Below are 15,787 nucleotides of genomic sequence, written 5' to 3' on the forward strand. Positions count from 1 at the left end.
TCCTAGGAGAATGGGTTTACAGTAAACCTTTCTATAGATCACAGTACACAATGCTGAAAACGCCTATTAGGTAATCTTACTACTTAGCAGGGTGGCCAGCTCCACCTGGAGATTGTACGGGAGGGGGTGGAGTCTGAGGAGGGTGGGATTAAGGAGGTGAGGGACTTCAGTGGGGTATAACACCATAAAATCTTCCCATCAAATCAGTCATTCCCCCCCCCCCCCGGGAACTGGTCTCTATTGCCCTGTAGATCAGGGGTAGTCAACCTGTGGTCCTCCAGATGTCCATGGACTACAATTCCCATGAGCCCCTGCCAGCGTTTTCTGGCAGGGGCTCTTGGGAATTATAGTCCATGGACATCTGGAGGACCACAGGTTGACTACCCCTGCTGTGGTTAAGTTATAATCCCAGAAGATCTCCAGTCACCACCTGGAAGGTGGCTACCCCAGTAGTTAGTGAGAACCATCAGCATGCCGAAGAATCCTTAGTTCTCCTTTGAACTCAGTGGTTGAGCAGCATTAAATTTAAACCATTGAAAGCTGTGTTCTAGTGAAAGGTGCCTTATTCTGTAACCATACGCACACTCACTTAGGAGTAACCTCCGTGGTACTAAAAGTGAAAATGACCTCTAAGTAAATGCAGAGGATTGGCGTGTAAGTAAATTTTATTGCTCGAGCTGCCTTCACTTGCACAGAGAGGTCATGTTTTGTTGTGATGAGAACGAGCCTTGGAAATTCTCTGACACAGTTTAATCCTGATTTGGAGAGAAAAGGGCCAAAAATAATAATTTGCAATTTTCGTGAAACCACAAATTAAGGTATGTTGTAAATAGGGATGGCAGGCTTTGGGTTAGGGAATACCTACTTTGAGAGCGGAGCCAGGATTGGGTGGGATTTGGGGCAGGGAGGGACCTTAGTGGGGAATAATTATAGTCCACCCTCCAAAGCAGCCATTTTCTCCAAAAGAACGGATCCCTGTCATCTGGATATAAGCTGTAAAATCTGGCTTTAATTTTAACGTACATCAGTCTTTTTTTGTGTTGTGTGTGTGTGTGTGTTGTCAGGCTTTTGAAGAGCTTCTGTCTCTCTGTAGGGATACCAAGGCATGGTTGACGGAGGTGACAACATTGCTGAAGTTTCGTGGGAAAGTGTTTCAAGCATCCTCCAAGTGGTAAGAAACAAATGAAGGATGAAGTTTTAGACCAGCATTTATTCATGTGTCGTTTTTAAATAAGCCCTGAAAGCTGAAAGGCTCAAATGAGAATAACGGAAGAAAATGTATAGCCCTGCTTCACCTTGACCGTTTACGCACTGGGAACCTCACTGCCCCAGCTCCCATGCAAGATCACAAATCAGGGGCGGATGAGGCGCACCGGGTCAAATGCTCCCCCGTGTGGGTGCAAGAAGAGGTGGGGCAACCTGCCATGACTAAAACTCCAGCCTGCAGCCCAGCATGAAACCTCCAGTGTGTAAACGGTCCTTCAGACTCTGGGCTAGATGTTCTGCCTTGAAAGGAAGTTCCCCCCCCCCCCAAAGAATTCAGTGGATTCTAGTGGTCTGACCCTGTCCAGCATTTTCTGTTGAATTAGCCAAGAATCCTTATTCGCTCCTGAGTTGGGAACATCCACAGTGCGAGAAGAGCAGTGGAGTAATGTTCATTGTTGGAATGATACACACATACAAAGAGCTGGTACAGACAACTCCGACTCCCAACTCCCGATCTCTCCGGGAAGCCGGTTTGATTGAAACGTGAGATTTACAATTGTGCAGCCGCATAGTTATACAGGCTGCTTCTTTGTGCAGTCGCAAGATGATACATTGTCAGCCACAAGGCCCTATTGTATGAAGGTCAGATTCTCACGGTAACCCCATAATGTAGCCATAAGTCTCTATTGTCTATTGTTTGAAGGTTAAACTTCAGGAGGTGATCATGCAGTGTTCTTGTGTCGTGCTGGCAACCAGCCGGGAGAGTCCGCCCTCACTGTAGCCGAGTTAGCACAAACACAGATGAACACAAGAGTTTATGCTTGTAGTGGCTGGGGCATTCATTTAGTTCCTCATCTCTTTAGTATAAGCTAGTTGACCTTCTCTGTATTCATGGAGCTCAGGTTGTCTTAGCCAGGGTTTCGTGAAACGCTGGGGTTTCATGAATAGCTGGGAGTTGCCTACGATGGGCCTAGAGGGGATGGGCAGGGGAAGGGCCCCAGGTGGGTATGTACACAGCTATGCTTCCCAACCATATTCTGCATGGTTGTGCCACTTCTGGGGTTCCTCAAAGACTGAAAAAGGTTTCAGGGGTTTCTCAAAAAGCTGAGAAAGGCTGATGTAGCTCCTCGTTGCTTTAGCATAAGCTCGTTTCCAAACCATGGCCATGTTGCCTTCTGGCTGTAATGACCATCTTAGTTTGGCTTGAACGGTATTCCTGTTGTAGGCAAATGCCATGCCTCTTTTCTGCTTTCCTCTGGCCAGGTGCCAGGAGATGTTTTGGAGTCGCAAGAGCTTAACACCTCAGCAAATGGTCATAGTTCCGAGGGCAGGCTCTGGGCATGGTTTATGGTCCCTTCTCCTGCATCAAAAGAAGAGGGATTAGGCCTGCATAATCAACAACACTTTTTCAGCAAAGCGTTTTATATAACCGCTCTCTCTTTCATCAGTGTTGTATACTACTATACAGAAACATTCCATTCGCGCTGCTGAGAGGTGACTGAACTTCTGTCAAGGTCAAAAGTATGATTCAGGATCGAGCCAAGGGGCTGTTGCTTCCTAATTGCATGCCAGACTCACCCAACTGATTCTGTCTTTCGCAAGACTCTGCTGACTGGCTTCTACTTCTGGATTTCCGATTTCAGCGTGTTTGCATCATGCACATTAGGAATGTTCAGGGTGTGGTGGAAGGGAATACCAGTGCCAGCTAAGAAAACGAAAGGGAAATGATAGTGCAAGATTGCGAGGAAGCAGGGCTGTCTTAATGCACGGTCATGCTGGGCAGTCGCACCAGGGACCCCCTGAGCATAGGGACCCAATGCTTGTGTGTCTTAATATTTTGGGATATGTGAATGGACCAGCTGTTTACATAAGATCATCTTGGAAAGCAGGTCTCTGCAAAGAAATTTCGCAAATGTCTGTGCTGAACACTTGATGAATAATGCACAGTAATTTTGTACTCTGCCCTCTCCGCCGACACAGTACTGTTTATATGTTGATTTTTGTTGTTTTTCGAGTTCAAGGCTCGTGGTATGGCATTGAATAACCTTTGCTGTGCAGCAGGGTTTTTTAAACATTGAAACACTGATTTTGTTAGAGGTGCTGATAAATTAAAGTTTAATGTTATCGAAAATTTACGTTTTTATTCCTGTGATCGGTTGGGTAGGTGGGGGCCCCGTGTCCTGCTTTGCCCCGGGGGTCAAAATGCTGCTAAGACAGCCCTGCAAGGGAGGTAACTGTAAGATGATTTACACATCTGTTACAAATGAAAGCAAACGTATATCTTTGTGTGTGGATCTGAAATTAATGATACACCCCCTGCTTCCTTGTTTGGTCCTTCACGGTTTCTTTGTAGATCAGGACTTGTGAGACCTAGACATCCAATGGAGAAACGGCCATCCTTGTTGGACCAAGGGGATTTGGCTGTGATCCCAGTTGCTGCCCATTTGATGTCTCCAAAACACAACAGATCTGAAATGCTCCCTATAGGAAATTAGCACACTACCTCGCCTGTGAGAGTAGATCAAATAAACAATGCCCATGAGTAGAATAAACTGGCTGGTTTATCGTCCTTAAGGTAATGTGATGGGTGAAAGTGGTCGCAGCTTCACAGGTCAAGAAAATTACGCTCTTTGATGTTATTTCTATTCTCATATTTTACCAAATGGATAAAAAGAGTGGGGAGGACCTGTAGCCCATAACATACCCACTCAGGCTTTCCCCTTAGGCCATCCTTTCTCGAATTTTTTACCACTGAGAACCCCTTGAAACATTCTTCAGGCTTCGAGAAACCCCCACATTGGGGTGATCATGAAGAATATGGTTGGGAAGCAGAGCTGTGGACAGGTCCACCCAAGGACCCTCCCCTTTCCACATCCTACAGGTCCATCATTGGCCTTTTTGGGAGGCCGCAGGTCAACATTACCGTATATGGTTGCCTGATAAACGTTAACAATTTTTACAAATCTGTTAAAAATGAATTAACTCCCACCCATTCGGGAAACCCTTCCAGGGTCACCTAGAAACCCCAGGGTTTTGTGAAACCCTGCTTGAGATGGCCTGCCCTAGGCTCCCAGTGCCCGGTGACTCAGGGGTAGACCTGTGGTCCTTATGGCAAAGGGAGTGGGCATTTTTTCCACAGAAGGCTTGGTGAGTCTCACAACGTACAACGTGCAGCACCCAGATCGAAATGGAGCCCTGCCGTCTTCCTTTGTAGGGGGGAACAGTGATTGGCAGCGCGCGCTGCAAAGATTTCCGGACCCGGGAAGGCCGTTTGAAGGCAGCCCGCAACCTGGTGAAGCGTGGCATCACGAACCTCTGCGTGATTGGCGGGGACGGCAGCTTAACCGGTGCTAATCTCTTCCGTGAAGAATGGAGCGGACTGTTAGATGAGCTGGCCCGCAGTGGTAAGTTCTGCCGCTCAGCTTGTAAAAAACACTCCCCGATTGTCACTAGAACCAGTGCTCCGAGCTATTGCATGATTTGAAAAAAGGCATGATTGAAGTATGGGGTCTATAGAAGGTAGTGGCACTACAACTAGTTCAGTGCTTTTTGAAGAACTCCAGAACCCAGGGTTGATTCCCAGCTCCTCGACATGTAGCCAGCTGGATGACCTTGAACTGGTCACAGTTCTCTTAGGAATGTTCCCAAGAGCAGTTCTCTCAGAGCTCTCTCAACCCCCTCCCCCTTCACCTCATAGGCTGTCTGTAGTGTGGAGAGGGAGGGAAAGGTGTTTTTAAATCACTGTGGGACTCTTTTGGGTAGGGAAATGGGGGGTATAGAAGCTGACTCTTCTCTTCTGTTACTGAGTCAGGACTTGACCTTCTCTGAGTAGCAGTTTCTCAAGATTCTGTGGGCTGGTTTTCCCTATCCCTGTTACTTGATGTCCTTTAATTGGATCCTGAGCCTGTGTTGCCCTGCATTCAAGCAGGTGCTGACTGCTGTCCTATGTCTCTTTTGGCCAATGGTTTGCGGAGAGTAACTACTTGAGCAAAGGGGAAAAATGGGGCAATGCCTCTCAGCTCTCCTTGAAGCAGGAAAAAGTTCTCATTCAGTACAGAATTCTTTTTCAACTTTAATTCACTTTTCTCTTACGTAGAGTAGCAATACAATCTTTACAGAGGCCTTGAGAGGCACAGTTGTCTAACTAATGTTGTGCATGAGAACGTGGAAGCTGCACTGGTCAAACATTTCGGGGCTGTTCTTGTTGGCAGGCGAGATTGACGAAGACTCTGTGAAGAAGCACGCTTACCTCAACATTGTGGGAATGGTCGGCTCCATCGACAATGACTTCTGTGGCACGGACATGACCATCGGCACGGACTCGGCCTTGCACAGAATCATTGAGGTGGTGGACGCCATCATGACCACTGCTCAAAGGTACTCCAGTCACAGAGAGGGAGCAGCAATAGCCGTTCGGGTTTTAAATGTGGCAAATGGACAGCTCAAGGCAAGACTGAAATTCTGGGCATTCCATGTAACATATCAGTATCTCAGTGCGAAATTCAGCCCACATCACGCATGGCCTTTGTCCATGTGGATCCCATGATGCCTGCCCAGCATGACGTTTTGGTGCTCCTTCCTCTTCTTCTTCACCAGTGGGAAGTGCTTGCTGGACCCAACCCATAATTAGAGTTGGGAAAGAATAGCTTGTCGGAACATTCTTCTGTTTTATCCGCAGCATTGGCCTCTGGGATGTTTGGGGTGTAAATACATCACACCGTTTGTTTAAACACCATCGAAATCACAGAGCTTTTCGGCAGCCTGGGAGCAGTGGCTTTTAACCTCTGACCTTGTATACCCAAAACAAGCCAGACAAGCATTACTGGAGTCTTAAACAGAGCAGCTGAGTCCTTTTGTCACTTTGCCTGGTATTTCTCATATCAGCACATGCACGCAGTGGTATTAAAATAACCTACAGATATCTAAGCAAGGGACGGCTTCTGCTCTTAATGAATCAGGTGCTCCTAAGTCAGGCTCTTTTTTAGTATTCTTCTTTCTGTAGTTTGATAATTTCAGTACGATTCCACAGGTATTTATGCAGAAATGGGGCTTACTCTCTTGTAAGCCTCTGGTAAGCATGCATAGGACTCAGCCTTGGTTCTGTATACCAACAGGAGCGGGGAATCCTAGCTTTATGTCAAGCATAAACCATTACTGGAAAGAAATGTCAATTTGAGGAATGAGATGTAGTCTTTTCTCAGAAAGGTTATCTATATTTTACTGCAATTCAGTGGCTCAAGTCTGAGCTTGGATATGGGGAACAAAATGTTCCAAATGAAGCTTTCTTGATGACTTTGAGCTAGTCGCAGTCTTTCAGCCAAATTGCCATCACAAGGTTTTGCTTCCCTGTTCTGGACTTTCTGGATGAATGTTGGGAGACAATTTATTTTTTACAGGCCAAAGCAAAAAGGGAAAGTTTCTTAGGAAAAGTGTAACATTTGTGTTTTTACCTGCTCTGCAATTATTAAACGTAATTTTTAAAATCTTCTGCTTAGAAAGCAGATAGGCATGTTATTATGACTAATTTTTATTTTATTGTTTTTTTTAGTCCAGTAATTGTGATTATTTTTTTAAAAAGATAATAACATTACTGGGTGCTATTGAGCCTCATGTTATCTTCTACTCCAGAGTAGCTAATTTGGCCCTTTCTGCTTAATTGAAGGCAGATTGCAATCCGTTAGCCTTTGCAATTTCTGTGCTGGCATTATATCTCACCTTGAACCATGGGGAAAGGTGGGATATAAATATTTAAATAAATATTCATATTGTTTTTTTGTCTGTTTTATAGCCATCAGAGGACCTTTGTCCTGGAAGTGATGGGAAGACACTGTGGGTATGTATTTTCCTTAGTCGTAAACATTTCAGCAATATCTAGCTCATCAACTTACTAAAGTTTTCTGACTCTGTCCCAGGTACCTAGCTCTTGTTAGTGCCTTAGCCTGTGGTGCAGACTGGGTTTTTATTCCTGAATATCCACCTGAGCAAGGATGGGAAGACCAGATGTGCACAAGGCTTTCCGAGGTAAACCATTATCAAATGATTTTTGGATGATGTCCTGAGGAAGCCAGGCATTCCTCCAATTGGTAATAATGTCCTGAACAAGAGCTTGTCCTTGGGGTTTAGCTAAAACTGGGAACCTGTTCCAGGAACACTCTGTGAAACTCACCGTCTTTTGATGACCTTTCAAGGTTTCCTTTTCCAGCCGTGGTTTTAATTGGGATACAGAAGAGACAAGTCACACTCCCTGATCAGCATGCAGACAGCCTGCTGTCTCTCTCATACATTCAGGAGGCAAGAGGTTTCAATTTTTGCTGCTTTGGTGTCCATATATTTGTTCCAAATAGGCACACTGTTTCAGCAATATCATTACATAGCCAAATTTATTTGGCTTTATCCTGTCGCCGGTTTTGAGGAAAATGGCAGCTGTTTGACAAACTCAAACCTCCCCCCCCCCCACCACCAAAAACTAGGGTCTCAAATGAAAGATTTGGGTAGGGATTGCAAACAGTGAACAAATGTCTGGCCGTTAGATGAGACAATTTGGAGCTTTCAGTGTAAATGTCCTTAACGTGTTGATGATGCCCAGATCTTTATTTTGCGAACGAACAGATTAGCAGCCATTTTCTTACTGAGCAGATATGTGGGGGAGTTCTCAAGTAGCTGAAGCAGAAGTGGATTTGGGGCAAAATTGAAGGGTTGGCCACCGGAATGGGTAACATTCCAGAAAGGACTGATCTTCTGAACTTGGTTGTGGTGAAATTATGGGGTTCTATCCTTAGTTGTCTGCAGCACCTTCCTCTGGTGCAAATAGCCTTTCTTAGGTTTTAGAGGATCTTCTTAGGATGGGAGAGTCTTTGGTGTTGGGAGGACGGTGTTGCTGTGGGCTAAAGCAGAGTGGCGGGAAACAACCTGAGTGTTTTGTGGTGGGTGTCTCCCAGGTTACGACGCCAGTACGAACAAGGCACCAATAATGCCCAAAACCACCAAGGGAGAGACAGATATCAAGCATCACTTTATTATCTGAAAAGTCATGTCTTACCTGCGTGTGTGGCAGAGAATGTCGTCACCTCCAGAATTCGGGAAAGTGTTTAAAATGGTCTTGTTTTAGAAGGCATTTGATGAAAGGCAAATGAAGCAGGCATTTTTACCTTGTGAGCCGTCTTTATCTTGCTGAGGGTTAAATTGTGTTCGGCGTTTCTTGCTTTCTTAGCTGCCGGAATCCTCTGTAACATGCCAAGGGTCTGTGGCAAACATGTGGGGAAACCTGAGACGACAGGTTAATGTTGAATGAATGCCCTGCTTTTGAAAGCTACTGTTTTCTTTTATCTGTCAATTTAATTAATAATATAATAATAATTTCAGACCACATATTGGCCCAGAAGCAAAGCACTGATATTCTGCTAGTGCATGCTGCAAAACAGCAGTCGGGTAGGGTCCATAGGTTGATTTCAGCAAAGGTAATAGTGGCAATTCATTGAAGGCGCTTTCTGAGGACCCCCAGAGTTCGATGTCCAACTCTTTGCTCGCAGTAGTTCCTCTAACGTTGTCCTGTTTCTTTCTCCCTAGAACCGTGCGCGAAAGAAAAGGTTGAATATTATAATTGTAGCCGAAGGTGCCATCGACTGCCATAACAAATCTATCACTTCAGAACAGATTAAGGATGTAAGTCTCAAACTCCCAGCCGTACAATCTGTTGATGGTGTAGGACCACCTCCTCTCATGTTGTCTAATCCAGAAGTAGTCAAACTGTGGCCCTCCAGATGTCCATGGACTACAATTCCCAGGAGCCCCTGCCAGCAAATGCTGGCAGGGGCTCCTGGGAATTGTAGCCCATGGACATCTGGAGGGCCGCAGTTTGACTACCCCTGGTTCTGGGCTTCAAGGGCTTCTGCTTCTTTGTTAATAAAAGTCCAAGGACTGACTGGTATTTGTTAACTATGCTACCAATCCAGCAGAAATGATTCCCCAAGGCTTGGTGGAACAAACTGTTACATTAAACGATGGGCTTCAGCCAGTCAGCGAAACCGAAGTGCTATAAAAGGAGAGAATTCAGCACTGATGAGCTTTCCGTAAAATCATTCCAAGATGACTAGGCAAATTCTTCATGTGCATGAATAGTAGGGAGGCCATAAACTTAACGTTGTGAGGCCCTTTCCCTGTGTTTGCAAGAAGCGGGGCAAAGTGCGTTTTGTCAAAATTGTAGCGTCAGATAATCCTCATTTCCATTGCTGATACATTCCTGCTGTTGAAATCTTTGGAATGCCTCGGATGGGGGAATTCCATGTTGTGAGTAAGCTTTGCGCTTCATACATGCCCTGCTCCAGTTTTCACTATGCAGAAAAGTGAATTCCCAGGCAATTCCAGTGTTTGCAGTCATTGCTTATTTTGAACACTGAATCCTCTTTCAGTAGCAGTTACAACTTTCAGGATTAAGACAGATCCCACAGGTCGCGATGGGTTGGACACGACTTCGCAACTAACAACAACAACAATACACACACACACACACACACATATATCCATGGCTTTCTACACTTCTTGGGTCTTTTGAAATTGAACGAAGGATAGAGATTTTCAAACATCAGGAATGAATGGTTTATTACCATCCAAGGCCGGGAAAAAAATCATTACCAGAAATGGTACATAAAAGTTACGTAAACGATATTAAACTAAGCAAATATGAACCATAGGCTAACACTAAGCTAGGGTATACTCTCACAGAGGCACAGATTTGGACCACTTGGATCCAAGGCTCATGGCCCAAGAGGAGAAAGGAAATATATGATTTCTTGGGTCTACCTGGAAGATCTACCGCACATCATCTCTCTCTCTCTCTCTCTCTCTCTCTCTCTCTCTCTCTCTGTGTGTCTGTGTGTGTGTGTGTATATGTGTGTATGTGTATGTAGAATAGTCCTAGGTTAGCTACCTTAGAACTATGAGGGTTGGTGTGAATTATCATAAGCATTTTCAAAGGTTTAGGTTAGAAAAAGAAGACTACCCAAAGAAGTCCCAAAGCAACTTACAAACACATTTCCCTTCCTTCCCCCCGCCTGTGAGGTAGGTGGTGCTGGGAAAGCTCTCATAGAACTGCTCTGAAACAGCTCTCTGAGAACTGTCAGCCAGCTGGCTGCATGTGGAGGTTGAGCAGGGAATCAAACCCTGTTCTCCAGATTGGAGTCCGCTGCTCGTAAGCACTACACCATGCTGGCTCTCCCCTTGCTGTCCTAGGATTTCCACTGTCTCTGCACAATAATATGTTAGTTTGAGCAGAGCTGGTGCTGTTCATAAATCTGTTCCCTTTCTTTAACCAGGATTTTGTTCTCTTTTGCAGCTTGTAGTGCAACGGCTGGGGTTCGATACTCGTGTAACTATCCTGGGCCATGTTCAAAGAGGAGGGACCCCGTCGGCTTTTGATAGGATTTTGGTGAGCAAATGCAACCAGTCCATTTCAGAAGGCCACAAGAGTGACAGGCGGTTGAGTTTTGCAGCCCTTAATTGGTCTCACGTAACTTGTTGGAAAGTTAAAAAAAAAGAGTACCCATCTGCTGTATGGCAGAGATCGGGACACAAACCAATTTTTTGCATTAAAAAGCCCTAGTTTGTGTGTCGCGAACCAAAGTTTGGGCACCTCCCCCAAACATTTCATGAACCTTTATCTGGTTCAGGGGTTCGGGTGGCAGCCATTGTAGGCTGACAGCAGATGCGTGTGCATGCCCTGCTGTCAGCCCAAAATGGCTGCAATCAACTTCAGCATGCTGGATCGCTTCCCTCCCTTGAGAAGAGGGGGAAATCTAGCAATCGCTGTGTTCTGTTTCTGCATTAGTGCTAATTTAATCATGGTGATTAAAAAAATAATAAGCAGGTGGCACGAGGGTGGTGGTGTCCAAGTCAGCATACCCTTGTATATTTAAAGTTTTGTGACTGTCTGTCTCATTTCTCAGGCAAGCCGCATGGGTGTGGAGGCTGTCCTGGCCCTCCTAGAGGCTACGCCGAAAACTCCGGCATGCGTTGTGTCCCTGTCCGGAAACCAAGCTGTCCGCCTGCCTTTAATGGAGTGCGTTCAGATGGTGAGTTGCTAAAAGGGAGCCGTTTTACGGAAGCCAGCATGGTGTAGCATTTAAGAGTGACAGACTCTTATATGGAGAACTGGGTTTGATTCCTCACTCCTCCACAGGCGGCCAGTTTAGTGGCCTTGGGCCAGTCACAGAGCTCTCTCAGCCCACCTAGTTTACAGGATGCCTGTTGTGGGGAGAGGAAGAGAAGGCGATTGTAAGCTGCTTTGGAACTCCTTTGGGTAGTGAAAAGCGGGGAATAAAAAACCCAGATCTTCTCCTTCTTCATCATCAACCCTATTCTGTCAGTAATAATCCATGGCCAGTTATTACTTAGAGCAGGGGTAGTCAACCTGTGGTCCTCCAGATGGTCATGGACTACAATTCCCATGAGCCCCTGCCAGCAAACGCTGGCAGGGCCTCATGGGAATTGTAGTCCATGAACATCTGGAGGACCACAAGTTGACTACCCCTGACTTAGAGCACAGCAGAGAGAGGACCAAAAAGCTCATCTTCCTTTAGCACAATGAACTCTGATTATGCTTTCAGTCATAGTAGCTGGGATCCATTGCTGTTTGTAATCCAGGTGACTCAGAACATAATCCGGGTGATTTAGAACATAATAGTAGTCCACTAATTATACTGCTGGTAGATTCAGGTCACTGTGTTGTCTGAACAAGTGTGTCTGCACACAGAAGCTAGTACCCATAAACTGTGCCGGCCTTAAAGGTGGCCCGGGACTCAGGCTGTATACTGGAGGCAATTGTCCTACAGTCAAATCCTAAAAACACCTTCCTGGAAGTGAACCCCAGTGAATAAACCTGTGATGATGAGCAGATTCTCTTCTCAACACACTTATAGCTTGTTCTTCAGTGAATGCACAACATGCGGTAGATTGTCCCTTTCCAGCACACACCAGGGAAAAAAAGATCCTGGCTGTTAGAAAGCCCTTTATGGAAATGGGGTGTTCTGTATGGCACAGTCCGGTAATGCATGCCATGATACCAAGGGCCCCCTGAAAGATTTCCTCTTCCCCTGTTGATTTCTGTTTCCAAATTCTCCTGCCTGTCTCAGGCATCGGATCCAAACAACTCAGTGCAATAAATTAACACAATAAACAGTGAATCATGTGACCTGTGAAACTTACTGGCAGTCTGATCCGCCAGTAACACAATCAGACAACTCTTGCTGGGCTGCACAGGGTCAGACGGCTTAAAATCCCACTGAAATAACTCGGGTTTAGCCTTCTAACCTTGTGACTAGCATTGGCACCAATGTCACCTTGGGCTATTCTGAACTGTTGTAGTCTTGGAATGTGTTAGAAAGCCTAATTTATTAATGTCTGGAAATTGGGGGATATGGGGCTGCAACGTACAAGGTAGTGGAAAAGTTGAAACGGTGAGGTGTATTTATTTCACTGCCCTTTTTACTGTGATCTTAGACGTGATTTCATGACACCGGTTCTTTCTGAACTTCCAGGTAGATCCAAGAAATCATATATTTCCTTTTTCCTTTTGGGCCATGAGCCTTGGATCATGGATTAAAGTAGTCCAACTCTGTGCCTCTGTGGGAGTATACCCTAGTTTTGTGTTAGCCTAACGGTTCATATTTGCTTAGTTTAATATCATTTACATAACTTTGATGTACCATTTCTGGTAATGATTTTTGTCCCGGCCTTGGACGGTAATAAACCATTCATTCCTGATGTTTGAAAATCTCTATCCTTTGTTCAATTTCAAAAGACCCAAGAAGTGCAGAAAGCCATGGATGGAAGGAAATTTCTCGAGGCTGTGCAGCTCCGTGGAAGGTACGGTCATGTTCTTCATAAGTGGACTAGCAGAGACTATACTTTGTTGCCGTCTACATTTTAATATCCTATTCATTTTTTTCTTTGCTTATGTAGAATTTTTAAAACATCAGCTGCATAGTGGAGTCTTTAAATGCCTCCCCCCCACACTTTCTTTGGCAGCGAGAACCTCTCTGCTGCCAGAAAATGCAGGGGGGGAGTGCACTATTTTGTTCCCTTTAAATGCCTCCTGCCAATCTTCTCAGGCACAGAGATGCTTTCCAATGGCTGAGAAGGCTGGGGGTGTGCATGTTTATACACCCTTTAAATGCCTCCCCCTGTCTTATCCACTGCCTGTAAAGGCAGGGGGAGGCATTTGAAGGGCACTTTATGCTGAACAGCAGATCATGACATATCCACTGTATGGCGATCACTCTCTACTCTTTGCTGATCTCTGCTGCTTGGGACGGGGAAGCATGTACAGACCACCTCTGATACTATTCAAATTTGGCCAGATCTGAAAAAGTGATTCAGATTTGGCCCAAATCAGTTTGGGCCAAATCCAAAATGGTCCATTTCTGTGTGCGTGCACATTCCTGTATGTGCTATGGCAAGAATACATAAAATATACATGGGAGCTCCTTGCTTCTTTTCCTTACAAATGAAACTTGACTTTTTTATTTAGCATCCTTTTCCTTTTCTTTTATAGGAGTTTTGAGAATAACTTGAACACTTACAAGCTATTGTCTAACAAGAAACCAGCCTCAGAGCTTCCTAAGGTATGTACTGAATGATTGTCCAGTCATCTGCTTCATTCCTAACACTCATAGGATTTATGGCTTTCACAATTGTTCACTTAGCAAGCCAAAATGAGCAGCATTTGGGGAAAAAAATCTATGGAACTTCATGGCTGGGGGAGGGGGGGAGGGAGGAGGGGAAGACCTGGTTGCCAAAGTCCAGGTGGAGGCCTGGAGATCTTCCAGTATAACATCTGATCTCCAGGCACCAGTTCCTCTGACGAAAACAGCTGGAAAGAAAAAGAAAAAAAACAAAGAAGGAAGAAAGACAGAGGAGGATGAAAAAGAAGGGAAGAAGGAAGGAAAAAGAAGAGCAGGAAGAAAGAAAGAGAGAGAAAGAAATAGAGAGGGAGGGAGAAGGAAATCAAGCAAGCAAGCAAGAAAGAAAAAGGGAAGTATAAAACACAAGCTGATCAGGGCTAGGCCATAATTATACTTTCTTTGCAGTTATTCCCATCTTGAGTTTAAAGATACACTCATATCAATTTCTAGTGCTCTGTGGCTTTGCTTCCACCTCCAACTGCCTCAAAGAACTTGAGGCAACAGAAACAGGTGTGTCTTTTGCCTTTACTAATTGCCTAGCTGATCTCAACAGGTGCAGCCTCTCCTTCCACCTGGTCAAATTCCACCATCTAGTCAACTATTAAGAGGGAAGCAATCCTTTGCACTTAGCAGCACTTGCAGTCCATGAAAGATGCCTAGAGAGAACTGGGCTGCAATGGAACAACACAGATATGCTCCTCCCACATGCATTTAATGGTTTTCACTCTGCCCTTCCTCCAAGGAGCTCACCTTGCACAGTGCACACAGTTTTATTCCTCTCCACCGCCCCCCCTCAGCACCACCTTCCTTCCCTCCCTGTTTCCTTCCCTGCTTCCCTCCTGTCTCTTGGTATTTGGCAGTGTGCCCAGTGAGGCGGGTAAGGCCAAGATCCCAGCCTCAGTGCATGCCAAGGAGGCTGGCTCGTTCAGTTGTCCGGGCCCAGCCTAGGTCAAAAAGTCACATCAAAAAGGCTCCGATAAAAATATGATAATAATAATAATAATATATAATAGTTATAAAATTACATCAGTATTAAAAGCACTTAGCATTTGCGAATCGCTGTATGGGTCTATTGTGTGAGACCCGGTCCCCTTCAGAAGGTAAGGCATATACTGTGCTTTCTCTTGATCCACTCCTCTGTGTCTCTTACCCTTTGTCAAAAACTAAATTCAATTCTGAGATTCCTACGTAACATTTTTGTTTGTTCCTTCCCGTTTCTGTTTTTCAAAATAACGTGGTGTGAGCACAACTTTCAGATAGCCGGTCAACAATATTATATTTCGATTCTCATGCCATATATGCGGTATAAATACGGTAAGAGACACAGTTGGTTTGCAGTAATGTTCATAAAGTGTGAATTGTGTACATTAAAAATCCATGCATTGCCGTATGGATCGCTTTGTATCTTTTGGTCTTGAGTTTCCCCCCCCGAGCACAATCCTGTTCTTACGCCCTGCAGTGTTTGTTACATGACTTAAGGATCTTTTCCTCCTTGTCTTGCAGACTAACTTCAACATAGCCATTTTCAACGTGGGCGCTCCGGCAGCCGGGATGAACGCTGCTGTTCGGGCGGCTGTAAGAATCGGCATAACTGAGGGCCATACTATGTTTGCCGTCACGGATGGATTCGAAGGCTTTTCCAAAGGGCAGGCAAGTCAATATTCTCGATTCTGTTTATTTGCCAAAAATGTTTCTGCCTCTCGTTTCCCCCCCCCATCAGAATCCTCAAAAGCGTTAAAAAAAGTGTTATTAAGGGGAATTATGGGGTTTTATTGTATTTTTATCTTTTTATCTTATAAACCGCCGTAAGCCCAGTCGGGAACAGGGGTATATAAGTGCAAAAATGAATGAATGAATGAATGAATGAATGAATGAATGAATGAAATCCCCACCACTAAAATCTA

At 45.0% G+C, this 15,787-nt stretch overlaps 1 protein-coding gene across 3 annotated transcripts in view; it reads left to right on the forward strand.

Moving 5' to 3' along the window:
• PFKP (phosphofructokinase, platelet) overlaps positions 1–15,787 on the forward strand; it is a 58,635-nt gene that overhangs the window by 18,637 nt on the left and 24,211 nt on the right. For all 3 annotated transcript variants that reach the window (XM_077303876.1, XM_077303877.1, XM_077303875.1), the window contains 11 exons: positions 1,094–1,171; positions 4,421–4,610; positions 5,418–5,583; positions 6,995–7,039; positions 7,119–7,227; positions 8,773–8,868; positions 10,538–10,630; positions 11,148–11,273; positions 13,001–13,065; positions 13,754–13,823; positions 15,387–15,533. In XM_077303876.1, coding sequence (XP_077159991.1) covers positions 1,094–1,171; positions 4,421–4,610; positions 5,418–5,583; positions 6,995–7,039; positions 7,119–7,227; positions 8,773–8,868; positions 10,538–10,630; positions 11,148–11,273; positions 13,001–13,065; positions 13,754–13,823; positions 15,387–15,533 — 1,185 coding nt within the window. The remainder of the gene's footprint in view (positions 1–1,093; positions 1,172–4,420; positions 4,611–5,417; positions 5,584–6,994; positions 7,040–7,118; positions 7,228–8,772; positions 8,869–10,537; positions 10,631–11,147; positions 11,274–13,000; positions 13,066–13,753; positions 13,824–15,386; positions 15,534–15,787) is intronic.

The sequence above is a fragment of the Paroedura picta genome, chromosome 11 (assembly GCF_049243985.1).
Source record: "Paroedura picta isolate Pp20150507F chromosome 11, Ppicta_v3.0, whole genome shotgun sequence".
Lineage (NCBI taxonomy): Eukaryota > Metazoa > Chordata > Lepidosauria > Squamata > Gekkonidae > Paroedura > Paroedura picta.